Genomic DNA, 12,831 nt, shown 5'->3' with positions numbered 1-12,831 from the left:
TGAATGTGGATTACAGAATCCCTCCGTCATCTGCGTCATCCATATTATCCTCGACATCTTCATCTGCATAGTAATCATGAGCGTAATCATCCCCCCCGAAGTCGTCTTGTTCATCCGCTCCAAACAATTCCTCTGAAGGAACATGTGACACAAAACATTTGAAAAGGCTGGCATGACAAGCCGCAAACATGGGACACAAAGTGCCCTCCTCGATGAATATCATAGCAGCCTTTGCATGGTATCCACAAATTCTCTCCTATCATTCACTTACCTTCGGCACTTGCTTCCGGTTGTGCTGCTGGAGCCTTCTCATCTGCCCCTTTGTTCTCGTTCTCCTTCTGTTCCATTTCTTTCAGTTTGTGGCGTTTTGAATCGGCAGCTGCTCCTCTTCCAGCCACCCTGGACAGGCGGATGAGTCGATTTTGCAGTAGCTCCGTGGGGAAAAACTCGCTACTGCAGTAGGATACAATTGCATCCTTCTGAGCATCGAGGTCGTAGGATCCAGCTAAGTTCAAACTTGAGTAGTTGCGCCCCTCTAACTTGGTGTGGTTCTCGACAATGCAGCACTCTCCTGTGCGCCAGTGATTGGTTAGGAGGCGGTATGTGAGAACAGCATTCGCTGCTTCGTCGTCTAATGGGGGGGCCTGTTCAATGTGCCGATCTGGCGGGTAGATCGGGGGCTCTTCGGTAACTGGGCCTGAAGAGGAGCACAAGCAGTCTCCGTGCTATGAATCAAGTACACCAGAACAAGCTCAACCGAATATGCAGTGTAATTAAACAGGTAGAGATCTGACTGCCTGTCAGCCGGAAGAAGGCCATCCTCTAAGCCCCCACTTGTTATACCAGAACACCCACTATATAGCAACAAAACATCCAGAAAAGTACCTTATAGAACGACACTCACATTGTGAAAAGAGCAGCGAATGTGCTTCTAGAATTTTAAGTCCTTTTAATTGATCTGAGACCCGCACGGTCATTCAACAATGCCTTACCGTGTCTCTCTACCCCATCTCTGACCCATTTCCTCGTGGTGCTGCCACCTGCTCCTCCTCCCCGCCCTCCTCTCATCTTAGATCTCACAAAAGTTTTGTGTGAATACCAACACAGGTATGCAGGTACCGCTCTTCGGGCGTGACCCTTAATGGGAACACCAAGGGCACGGGGAGAAGGGCGATTGCCTCGCTCCTTCGCGGGACCAACTTGAGCGCCACGCTACATATATTTTAGCGCATGAAAAGAATAACAGTAGTTCTGGATGTTTTTCCTCTACAAGTTGCTCGTGGGGCCACTCTGTGCACTGGCGTTGGCTGCATGCAACGATTCATTGTTGCCAATCGAATGAGTCCAAGCCACAAGACGGTTTGCAGCCACATCAGAAATCAAAAATAAAACATATGTTTTCTAATTTATTCAGCTAATGGGTGTGGGCTCTGCCGTCATGAAAATTTATTCTTTACATTGTCTGTGTTGACCCGATCGACAGTGGCATGTAAAGGAAAAGGCGTGGTTAGCCCTTACCCCCATGGCCAGCAAGGCCTCTGATATGCTGGAAAGTACACCTGGAAAGTGGGGTCTGACACGGCTCTCATTTTTAAGTCTAGCGTTGAGGTTTCCTGATATTGCCAGTCGGCCATGAAATCAACTGCAGGTGTTTCCCGGGGCTGCACGCCATTGCAGATTCTGCAGAAAAGCAGGCCAAAGGATGCAGCAAAAGCGCATTCAGGCCTACAGCGTGTGAGTGCGTCCAGAAGTGGGAAAACAGACAAAGTGAAGGAATACATGGAACAAAAGTTTTACGAGCAGTTCATGCCAAAGAGGGATGCGAATTCGAGAATTCGCAAACTGGCACTAGATAAGGATGCCTTGATGGGGATCCAAGGGAACAACAAACAACGGTCACTGGGAAAGAAAGGAGAGTGTCCAACTTCGTCTCACGGTTATAAGTCGCAGAAGAAGACCAAAAAGCGTGCACCGGACAAGACAAAGGCAGTGGGCAACAGACAGAACACGAAAAGCATTAAGGATATTTGCTCTTTGGTAAGGTGCTGTTAGACAACACATAACTGTGAGAGCGAGTTGGCTTCGACCTCATAACTTATTCTTGGCTTTTTTTCAGGGAGGCGGGCCTCTTTGTGTCATTACGGTCTAATCGCGCAAGCAAAAGAACAAATGTGTGCACTTCTGTGTCCCAGGTCCTTTCAGATGTACGCGACCTTTAGAGCCGCAACGACAGGGGGCAAAGGGGGAAGATTCCTATATGCGCAGCGTCAGAGAATATCTGCACAAAAATATTCTCAGGAGGGTTCTGACGAACTGCGCGGCCCATGAAGTGTAGCACAGGATGTATTTCCTTTTGGATTAGACTCCATGACCGAGTGGCACCATAAGAGCATATTAGGTGCTTAAGGGATTCAAGTCACGTGACCTCGTCGCTGCATTCCATGCGCATATAAGCTTGGTGAGATGTGCACTCATCAGCAAGAGCCTTTGTGACACAGCGAACGGTGTAGAAGGCATGTTTTTAAAGACCCCATGCTTCTGCCCTTGGCTGAGTTGGCAAGTAAATTGCCAGTTTCTGGCCACCTGATTTGCGCACAGCTTGATGCAGCGCGTTGGTTTATGTACTGAGAGGGGTGCGGTCTTGGCTGTCTTTCTCAGACAGCTATATAGACTCCAGTCGTGGCCTTTGGCTGGCTGCACCACAGAGGGCCTGCGAGTGTGTGTTCTCGTCCCTCGTTTTGGGGACTGCGGCCGGGGTTTTTCGTTGCATCGGCACTTTTAAACGCTTTTATTTGCACGTAATTTAGTGTACCATGAATTTTGGCTCCATGAAACAGCAGCTGGAGCGTCTGGTCCGCTGTGGGACACAGAGCAAGCGACGGAAAACTATGAGGAGTGGAGAAAGATAGTACTAGTTGGAGACAGCGAATGGGGCTGTGCTTGACGCCCCATGGTCTCTTAGTGGTGGATGGCAGCACCCCAGGACGGTGAAAAAGATGTAACAGAAGCACACCGCAGAGACATGCGGTACTTCTGCCTGCTGTTCCCTTCAGCTGTCAATAAACATGGTAGGCGCGCGGAGAAGCGCTGCGTCTACTTAGAACACCCGGTACAAAAACGAGCACGTCAACACGCGTCACACACCGATTGGGAGGTAGGGGGAGACGTACAGAGAGTCAGGGGAGAAAGCGCCAGCACTGGCGCCTCCGCATGCTCATCCCAGGCGCGCCCAAGAGCAATCCAGGAGCACAACTATAGGGCCTTGGGCTAAAAAAGGGGCCACTTGGTGTACCCGAGCTCCAAACTTGGGGCCCTTATCGCAGAATTCCCCGCGCCTTGAGTTTAAGTAGCGGGGTGGGCCGAGTGGGCATACCCCGTGCAAATTAAAAAATTGGGTGCAGTGGGCTCTTCGCTGGGTTTGTGGAGCATAGCATCTTCTCGTTCTGGAGCTGGCGCGGCCACCATGTGTTCGTGCGTCCAGTATTTGCCGAGAGAGTAATTACGCACAGGAAGAGGAAGGACGAGGCTGGGAAACCGCGTTCTTTCTTTCCTTCTTCCTTCCCAGGGTTGGTTCCCACAAGGTCAGTGCCCCCGGAAAACTCTTCCTGTGCCACCGGAGCCACGTGCAGTCACGACGAGTTGTGTTTTGCTTTTTTCCCGCTCGTCGCGGCTTTTTCTGCTGCAGTTGTAGTTGGGGTTTTGCGTTCTGCCAGGACGGTCTCCATAATTAGGCCCTGCAGCGACGGAATGACCTCGGCATTGGCCAGAGAGGTTGTGTCTCCCAGACTCTGGTCAAGGCAACACAGCTTACGTAAAAGGCGTCTCATGATCTTCCCGCTCTGTGTCTTGGGCAGGCCTGAGGAGAGACAGGTGTAGGCATCGGGCTTGTTGCTCTGGGCACTGCCTGCCGTGTGCTCTATTTGTCGTGCTGTCGAGGGTGTAACATGATGGGCACCGCGATGCGCTAGAAACACGAAACACTGCAAGAGGTATGTTCAATGTGCACAGGATGAACACCGCAAAAGGCTTTTTCTGCTGTGCAGCTGTAGAGGACCTGCAGATAGCGCGACTTCGGGTTGTTGATGACCAAAACAATGATGAGCCAAGAAAAATCAGTGGAAGGCCCTTGAGCAGCACGCCCAACCGTGTATCCGCACTGTCTAGAGTTTGAATTGTCCTGGTGTCGCTGCTGGCTGGCTTACCGGGAGCAATAACAATAAAGTCAGGTGTGGCAATCGGACCGATCTCTTTCCTCACTTGTTTCCTGGCCTCGTCGATCACTCCAGCTGGCGTCTCCCCAGCCTGGAACCGAAGGCAACGGACAAAAGCAGCCATGCGATGAGGCAGTGAAGGCGGCTATTCATTCAGCAGTAGATGGAAGTCGTGGTGTGGGATAGCTCCATTTCTCCTAAGGCGCTTTTTTAACACTCTGGCCCTTACCTTGAGGATGACGAAGCAGAAAATAGCTGTGCCCTTCACCTCGTGTGGGACGCCAACGACAGCCGCCTCCACAATGCGGGGGTGCTGCACCAAAGCGTGCTCGATCTCTGCTGTGCTGAGCCTGTGGCCTGCAAAACGAAGAGACAGGGTGAAGCAGGGGAGGAACAGGGCGTCAGAGGCGAGGGAGGAGGGTCAGGGGAGCTGGGTGAGGCGTGGCCTCCTTTTTGGTGTCTCAGGGTGTAAATGGAACCGCGGGGACGGAAAGCTGGTCTCAAGGCAGACAGAGATCCAGCAGCAGTCATGTGAAAGAGAGACAGAGACAGAGGTATGGCTTGGTGAGGGGGGGCGGTGTTGGAGAGCAACGGAGGAAAGTGCCATGCACGCATCCACATATGTACCTGAGACATTTAGCGTATCGTCAACGCGGCCCGTTATCCAGTAGTGGCCGTCAGCATCCCGATATGCCCCATCTCCTGTGAAATAGTATCCGGGATATGGTTGTAGATACGTGTTCACGAGTCGCTTGTGCGCCCTGTGGACCGTCCGGCACATTCCTGCAAAGCAGCGCGCCAGAAGACGGAAGCACGCTGAAGAAAGAGGCCTACAGGAGAAAACGCACTGGAGGCGGTACGGAGAGGCCTTGTCACAAGCACGTGCAGCACGTGTATCCACGAGGCGGATGGCCTCCACAGCGGGCTTCAAGCGCCGTCGGACAAGACGGTAGCATACAGCGCGTCTTCTTTGAGCGCACCACAAGGGTCGCTCTTCATCAACAGGGCCCGACAACTCATGGCCAGCCGGATCTGCCCTTCTGTGTCAATGCGAACGTACAGGTTCTCCTCTCCCACGCCCTTTTCTCATCCCTTTAGGTTGCGTGTGCAGCCGAAGGGATCTAGTCGCTGCGTCCCACCTGGCCAAGGCCGCTTTAGGCAGAGAACTCCGCAGACTTCATTGCCCTTCTTCTCTTCTCCTGTTTGTGGATCGACAATTGCGGGCTCAATGCCGAAAAATGGGACCATTGCACACCCCGGTTTGGTGATGGTTGCCCCTGGGAAGGGCGCGAGAACGTGTCCTCCAGTTTCTGTCTGCCAGTACGTGTCCACAACAGAGCACTGGCCTTTGCCGATGTTCTCATAGTACCATCGCCAGGCTTCCGGATTGATCGGCTCACCCACGGAGCCGATTACCCTAAGAGTGCTCAGGTCGTACTTCTTGGGCCACTCATCTCCATGCTGCATTAGGGCCCTGCGTCGAACGGGATCGAATCGAGCGACAGAGGCAATCGAAACAATGGAGCCAGGCCCAACAGCCCAGCCACGTGTGCTGCGCTCGATCTATATCGGGATGATCGAGCGATGGGAAGAGGAGACGCGTAGGTCTCCTCTGGTATAAAAGACTCTCAGCTCCATCTGCCAAAGATAGAGAGAAGTGCACTGCGAGAAGGACATGCTGCTGCCCACGAAAAGTGCCCGCTACTAGATACTGGCGTTGCAGCCCGTTAGAGCCACACACACACACACACACACACACTGATGGCCTCCACCCACAGAGGAGGATCCCCTCCAATGCCGCTGCCCATGGGGCCCCCCGACACTACGTCTGCTCCATGCACACTCCTGTGATTGTGCCCTTTGTGCCTTTCTTCGTGCGCCGTGGGGAGCCGCCTCTCCCAAACGGTTACACTACTGCCATGGACCCTCTTGAACTCGTTTATGCAAGGACGCAGTCGCGGCAGGGTCATGGCCGCAGCTGACCTGATGGCGGTGGGAGACGTGTAGAGCTGCGTGATCCTCCACTTCTGCACTAAATCCCAGTACCTAGGCGCGCACAACAAGACGAAAACGTCAGAGAGGCAGCGGCAGGTGTCGAGGCGGCTGCAGCAGTTGGGCAGCACGGCTCAGTGAGGGAAGGATCGACTGCATAGTTCTGCCGAAGTTCCAGCGGCCTCAGTGTCACGACGTATCTACGTATGCATGCAGGACGCATTTATATCGTGAAATATGGCGCCAGCCTCCCCCAAAGCCGACCCTGATGTGGGAAGCAGTATCCGATGACGGACAAGGTGCCTGCAAAGCTCACCTTCCAGGGTGAGGATACGTTGGGATCCCCTGGAAGAGCACCGTAGTGGCCCCATTGCAGAGTGGTCCATAGACGGTGTACGAGTGGCCCGTGATCCAGCCGCAGTCCGCAAGGCAACCAAATGTGTCGCCAGGGTGGTAATCAAAGATGTATTCGTGCGTTAGCGCGGCGTACAACAGATAGCCAGCGATGGTGTGGCAGACACCCTGCAGGGCAGAAGCACGAGAAGGGCAGCGCAGAAGAGTGCAGTGTTGGCGAAGGAGGAGGGAAGAGGGACACAAGAGGGCAAAACGCCACAGGGTAGGGGTAATTACAAATGCCTGGTCTCAGATATCGCTCTCTCCGGCAGGCACACCTTTGGCTTTCCTGTAGAGCCAGAGGTATAGAGGATGAAGAGCAGATCTTCGCTGTCCATAATCTCAAGCGGGCAGTATGGGCGCATCTGCGGAAGAAGATCGTCGCCAGAGAGGTCCCGGCCCTCCACAAAGGAGGAAGGATCTTCTGAGTAAGGCCGCGCAACGGCAAAGGCAGTAAACGGAGGGGCGTCCACACGCAGTCATCCGCTACTGTGGACGGAAAATGTAGGTACACAGAGCAGTGGGGCAAGCACCGCGGGGTCGTTCTGGGTCGGTGCCACTGAAGACCTCGCACGCGGACAGGCAGCCTCGAAAAACGCTAGCACTGTGCTACGACAGGAAGCGACATTCGTACGAGAGCACATAATGTCAGGCCTCACCGGACTTTCTGAAGAGAACTACGTGCTTCACGCAGGAAACGTGTTCTAGGGCCTCGTCGACAACCTTCTTTAGGTGCACCTCTCTGCCACCCCTCGTGCTTTTCGTGGCTGTAATCAACTGGAGAGAGGAGGAAACGCAGGCCGCAAGAGGCATTTGGTAGGAGGAGGACGGGACGGATGGCGAGCTATGGAGGAGCAGCAGGCGAGGCGTCAGGATCACATAAGGACGTTGCAGCCAACGAAGAGTTTTAGGCAAGCACACCGAGAGGCACCAGGGACACGTGCAGCGCTGTGCATTTCTCGGGAAAAACGAACCACTCGGCTGTTGGCATCCTCGAGACGCTCTGCCAAGCTGTTGGCAGAGAGGCCTGCAAAGACCACGCTGCAGGCAGCGGGAGACCACAAACAGGGGCAGGCGGCTGCCGTACATACATAGAGATGGGCAGGCACGAGATCTTCGGGATGTCAAGAATAATGGCAAAATGCCCGCAGGTGAGATGCCAAGAGGTAGAATGCACAGTAAGCGAACGTGCTCGCGCATGCAGCAGTCCAAATGTGCAGGACCCCAAGAGCCGCCTCAGAAGTAGAACGCAGGCTTGCCCGTCACAGACATCCACAGAAGGGGGGCAGCATATTGTGCACTGAAGGAGTCAGCGCTGCCGACGATGGTGTAAAGGAAGAGGATTTGTCAGGGCTATGTCTACCGAAGCTTTCGGCAAAACGGACCTGTGCACCGCGCCGATCCTCGCACATGCCAGCATGGCGTAAACGATTTCTGGCATCATGGGCAGGTAGATTGTCACGATATCCCCTTTTCGCACGTCTAGACTCTTGAGGAGATTCGCAAAACGGCAAACTTGGTCTGCCAGAAGGGAGGAACCAGCAACACGCAGTACATGCGCAATAGCATTCCGCCGACACGAAGCATACAGAGCCGCGAGATGCACTAGAGCCACGATATTTACGAGATGCGCATGGGCACTAAACAAGCATTCCGCACAAGACAGGAGCAGTACGGGGAAGGGTCACCACACCTTGCAGTTCCTTGTATGTGACGACTTGGCTGTCTTTTGAAGTGTCGCCCTCATAAATCAAGGCGATCCTCTGGGGGTATTGTTCAGCCCACCGGTCCACACAATTGTCGCACACCTGCAGAAAGGCAATCGATAGGAGGCCCGCAAACCCCTTAAACATGCAAGACACAGAGCGTCCTTCTCCGTATGAGTGGGTGCTCCTTAGGGGCGGCTTTCCGATCCCTGATTATTCGTGCCTCCTGTTCCTCTGCAGTCCCTAGAGCAGGTAACCTTCGACCCCCTCCCTCGAAAGGTCCCTTCCTATCCCTCGAGCACCCAAGCACCTGCACTTTCGGGCAGCAGTTGCTGCTCCAAGCAGCACGATAAGGCCAGCCGCTTAGCGCAGGAGAAACAGACAAGCATACAGGCAGAGAGCGAGAGAGCGCGTGGATCGTAGACAGACAGGAGCTACCGGGGGAATGGCCTTTTGAATAGGGCCCGAAAGAAAGCAGCGAAAAAGCAGCTGGAATTTCCTTTAAGAGCTCACATTCAGCTTGCCGTTAAGGAACCAAGACATATCCCCGTTTTTCAGGGATCCGTGTTGTGTCTTGGTGAAGGGATGCGACCAGCGCAGCTTCTCGAGGGCTTTCTGGAGGCGGCAGACCGGAGGAGGCGCGACAGGAACACGTGTATATACACCGTAGTGATGCAGCGATTGACTGTAGGGCTGCCATATATTCTTTCCCTTGATGTGCATGCGCCTTCTGTAGAACAAAAGCGTGAGGCGGTGCACAAGAAGGGCGGAGGAAAGGATGGCCATCAAGGCGGGCTAGGCACAATAAGAGCTCGACTCACCTCCCTCCAGAAGTTGTCTGCATCAGTCAAACTGCGCCAGTAAAGATGCTTGTACATGCTCTGTGTAGAACCGCAGGAACGCACATGCGGCAAAGCATAGTTGCTCCCAACGAGCACCCAGACGGCCTAAGGGCTGCCCAAGAAATCTCACGCACACCCCTCCCCTCCAAACGCTACATCCAGCCTCCAAGGAGGTGGCCAACAAAGCCTTGTGGCATGTGGACTAAGAAGGGGTCGCGGAGCAAAAGGAAGATGACAGCTTGATCTACTACGTGGCTGCGCCTTTCCGAGTTCCTATCAACGGCTATCTTCCGGTGCAGACACCAGAGAAGCTTCGAATGGACCGACCGATGAGTAGTGCTGATGCTACAATATCCTGCGTGTTTTCATACCTCTGAAGGCACATTGCACCTGCTGGTGTTCTTTGGCGGGGGCTCGTGCACCTCTTTTACTGGAAAAGAGGAGATGGCCTCATGCGCTCCCTCAAGGTTCAAGTCGCTCCTCTCCACATTGGGGCTGCCCCTGTCCACCACACAGGCCTCGCCGAGGTCTCTATCCCAGGCAGCAGGCATCATGTATCCTTAGATGCGCAGAGGGAGACACCGGCACCCACTAGGCACAACGCGGAAGCGCGTTGAAACGGCGTACGGCGGAAGCAAATCGATGCGTGCCTGATGGAAATCCAGAGGCCGATCGCGGGGCCAGGCGCCCCGCTGGCACCAAGTGGCTCGTATGACGATGGCCTTGCTGAAGAAAGAAGTACACGCCTTCAGGTCGTGCTGCTAGCAAGGCCCTGCGCTGTGCAGATCGCTGCGACGGCCTTAAGGAGTTCGTGCGGCGTCTCGCCCGATGCTTGGAGCGCAATTGAGAAAAAATCAAAGAAAAGGTAGAATTATGTCTGTGGAGGGTGCAGGATAAACGAAAAGAGGCGTGTATCCGGCCACCGTATGCCACCTGGCGCCCGTCCATCCGATCTCGTCATGCGTTTTAGCTCAGAGTATAATGCCCTTGTCTGTAGATAAGTTGCATTCATAAAATGTCCAGACAGAGCATATTTGAAGCTCAAAGTACGAGTCGCGGTACTACCAGTCACTGCCTACTTATTGGCTGTATATTGTACAGACGACGAGGGAAACTGCCGCCTGGCCCCCCCGAGGGATTCGGTGGTCAATAAAGGCGTAGAAAAAAATAAAGAGTGTGCTGCCGATCAAAAGGACCCGTATGAAAGCGTCGATTTCTGTTTTAGGAAAGACTTCATGCGTATTTACTTCTGCATATTCGCTCAGACAGTTGGCAGCCTACGAGATAGGGGAGTAAAACACGGCGGGATTATACCAGAGTACTGGAGGTGTTTCTCCCTGAAGTGGCAATATTTTCGCGTGGTTGCTGTGGCTGTTTACAGGGCCTTAGCAAATTGTGGACGTTGGGGTTGTTGAAAAATTTACATCTATGGACTGTCATCGAAGGGTTATCCAGGTTCCCAAGTTTGTTCGGACTCCCACTTTAGACACTTGCTCCCGTGTCTTAAGCGCGATCTTTCGAGAAACCCACCTAGTGGAGGGTGGATACAGGAGTAAGGTAATGTAAAGAGTTATACAAGACAGCACAGCTGCTTGGGCTTGTCCAAGGTAGCTCCAAGAAGGGGCTCCCCTGATATGGCCCAGAAATAGCCATCAAGGGTCTCCTAGGAAGACTCTTTCGTCAGGATAATAGGACTTGTATGCTTTTGCACAATCTTTGATTAATTATGCGTAAATGTGAAGTAGCTCTTCCTCGGGGAGGCGGGACGAGACTGCATTGGCTCTACACAATGTTCGATCCATGGTGTTCCCTTAAGCCACTAATTTGACACATATTTGCCTGCTTTCATATATTTAGCTGAGGGCCCATAGTTTAGGAACGGAATCATATTTAATCTGCACACCCGGGACGTGTTGACATTTGCTTGGCTTGAATGCCCCGAGGCAGTCAACGTCATGGCCAGAAAAAAGCTCCTCCAGTAGCGGCTTGAGCTATACTTCGGCCATTTCCTCTACACTGCCAACATGCCATTAACGGCTAGTAAAGAATTGACTCTTTGGTGTGGCTATTCGTGTAGAAGCCTATTTATTGCTGTGTAGCGTTTCTCTATACCGTAAGATTAAATGCTGTTTGCGCGTGATTTCGATATGATGTACGGCTACCTGTGAATGATCGGAGTGCACAACAGCGCTCACCCTAGATGCCCTTTCCCCTCATTTCGGCGCCCTGAGAGGCGTGTGCAGGAAAAGGTTCACGCTCTACAATAGACTCAATTTGGGATGCACTGCACTCCACACTGAATGCAAACTTTGTGGAATATTGCTGACTGATTTCACAAAGGAGTCTCTCCCTTCGCGCTCCACTCCGAAAAGAGACAGGTATTCATGAAGCGTTGAGCCCGTAAAGAGAAAGAGAAGGGATGAAATACACATTGCCCAGCAACGAACAAAGTTTCTTGCGAACACGTCCGCTATAATTTCCTGCCGCACTGGCTTTGGAGCCTTAAAATGTGCAAGCCTCCTGATACTTGGGGAAGAATTCCAGTACTCACTGGGTCATCAGTGCCACCACTGCTCAAAGTGCAATTATTGCGTGCCAATACAGTCGTTGCATGCGGCATAATTAATTTCCAGGTCCCAGAGGGCCATGAACAAGGGAATGTACAGACAAGCTTCTCGAGAATGCGTGAGTGTAAATCTGAGAGCAGAGGATACCTGAATAAGAGCAATAACTTGGCACTTACAAGAAATGGCTGCACTTGGAGCTACGCACCCAAGCAGAAGAAAGCACGACGAAAGGACAGGTACCATAAAATGAGAAAAAATAATCCACAGCCACTAATCTTGGGAAATGAAAGTAGCCCCAAGCTGTCCCGCAGGCAACGAGGCGTGCAGTCCCTCCTTCAGCCACTAATGTTGTACGCATCCCTTTTTGCTAGAAACTTAAGTCTGATGTCTCATTGTCGCTCAGTGCTCCTACAATCCAGCACCTGTACAGCTCCCTAAAGGTCGTCCGCCTCCAACGCGGGTCACTTGCCTACACGGCGAAGACCGCCAAAAGTCAGGAAAGCTTTTAATCTACTTTAAAGCCCATTTAGTCAGATATGTCGTCTACAACTTTGGGGCAAAATATTTGGGAGAGAGTCTTACCTCATGAGACTATCACAAATGGTCCCAGCTACCTGACGGGATACTGCTTTGCTTGGTCACCTGGTGCACCTCGGAAGGCCTACCGATCTATCAGAAACAAAGCTTCTGAGTCCAAATACACAGCAGACCGTCCCTGTCGTAGTTACGTGCTTGTTCCTCCTGAGCCTTACTTACAAAAGCACGTGCAACATTTATTTATTCTCTTCTTCCCTCCGCAGCTGCTGGTGGGTGCTGCTTTTAGATCACCAGGTCCACTGCCGTATCCCAGTGAGGCCCTTAGTAAAGATCAGGAACGCGGAGAAATTTCGGTCATCCGACTGTCTAGTGGATCATTTACTCATTCAGCACGGAAACCAAGCTGACTGCCTGGATTTTAGAAGCGTAAAGTGTCGAATATTGCAGAAAAGTACTTATGATACTATCCATTTGCACCTGTATTAGGGTTGTTCACAATACCACATTATGGCCCATATGTAGACAGGTCAGAACAGGCTTGCCAAAAGGCACTGTTAAACTTCAGCCCCCTATCCGCAATGAT

The 12,831-nt window shown here is 52.6% G+C and overlaps 3 protein-coding genes across 3 annotated transcripts; 1 reads left to right on the top strand and 2 right to left on the bottom strand.

The window, feature by feature from the left end:
• Window positions 1-10: 10 nt before the first annotated feature.
• LOC113147467 lies at window positions 11-1,068 on the bottom strand. The gene is made up of 3 exons (XM_026338155.1): window positions 993-1,068; window positions 272-697; window positions 11-132 (listed from the first exon to the last, which is right to left on the bottom strand). Exons 1-3 carry the CDS (start codon window positions 1,066-1,068, stop codon window positions 11-13), a joined length of 624 nt encoding a protein of 207 aa, XP_026193940.1.
• A 564-nt stretch (window positions 1,069-1,632) lies between these two features.
• LOC113147469 lies at window positions 1,633-2,219 on the top strand. The gene is made up of 2 exons (XM_026338157.1): window positions 1,633-2,037; window positions 2,193-2,219. Exons 1-2 carry the CDS (start codon window positions 1,633-1,635, stop codon window positions 2,217-2,219), a joined length of 432 nt encoding a protein of 143 aa, XP_026193942.1.
• A 1,410-nt stretch (window positions 2,220-3,629) lies between these two features.
• On the bottom strand, window positions 3,630-9,695 carry LOC34617700 (acetyl-coenzyme A synthetase). Its single transcript, XM_026338156.1, has 15 exons — window positions 9,516-9,695; window positions 9,124-9,183; window positions 8,816-8,917; window positions 8,290-8,404; window positions 7,982-8,117; window positions 7,571-7,637; window positions 7,256-7,373; window positions 6,875-7,020; window positions 6,520-6,725; window positions 6,195-6,257; window positions 5,351-5,685; window positions 4,839-4,994; window positions 4,441-4,568; window positions 4,203-4,302; window positions 3,630-3,856 (listed from the first exon to the last, which is right to left on the bottom strand). The coding sequence occupies exons 1-15, from the start codon at window positions 9,693-9,695 to the stop codon at window positions 3,630-3,632; spliced, it is 2,139 nt and encodes a 712-aa protein (XP_026193941.1).
• Between the last annotated feature and the right edge of the window lie 3,136 nt (window positions 9,696-12,831).

The sequence above is a fragment of the Cyclospora cayetanensis genome, unplaced genomic scaffold (genome assembly GCF_002999335.1).
Source record: "Cyclospora cayetanensis isolate NF1_C8 unplaced genomic scaffold, CcayRef3 CcayRef3_contig_235, whole genome shotgun sequence".
In the NCBI taxonomy this organism is placed as follows: domain Eukaryota; phylum Apicomplexa; class Conoidasida; order Eucoccidiorida; family Eimeriidae; genus Cyclospora; species Cyclospora cayetanensis.
Note: the sequence above shows the minus strand (reverse complement) of the source record. Positions and strands in the feature narration are given on the sequence as shown.

Coding starts and splice junctions, on each gene's coding strand:
- LOC113147467 (XM_026338155.1), bottom strand. CDS start 1,068: ATGAGAGGAGGGCGGGGAGGAGGAGCAGGTGGCAGCACCACGAGGAAA. Junction 698..992: donor AGATGGGGTAGAGAGACACG/GTAAGGCATTGT, acceptor GCTCCTCTTCAG/GCCCAGTTACCGAAGAGCCC. Junction 133..271: donor ACCGGAAGCAAGTGCCGAAG/GTAAGTGAATGA, acceptor ATGTTCCTTCAG/AGGAATTGTTTGGAGCGGAT.
- LOC113147469 (XM_026338157.1), top strand. CDS start 1,633: ATGAAATCAACTGCAGGTGTTTCCCGGGGCTGCACGCCATTGCAGATT. Junction 2,038..2,192: donor TTAAGGATATTTGCTCTTTG/GTAAGGTGCTGT, acceptor TCTGTGTCCCAG/GTCCTTTCAGATGTACGCGA.
- LOC34617700 (XM_026338156.1), bottom strand. CDS start 9,695: ATGCCTGCTGCCTGGGATAGAGACCTCGGCGAGGCCTGTGTGGTGGAC. Junction 8,918..9,123: donor CAGACAACTTCTGGAGGGAG/GTGAGTCGAGCT, acceptor TGCCGCCTCCAG/AAAGCCCTCGAGAAGCTGCG. Junction 6,726..6,874: donor GCTCTACAGGAAAGCCAAAG/GTGTGCCTGCCG, acceptor TCTGCCCTGCAG/GGTGTCTGCCACACCATCGC.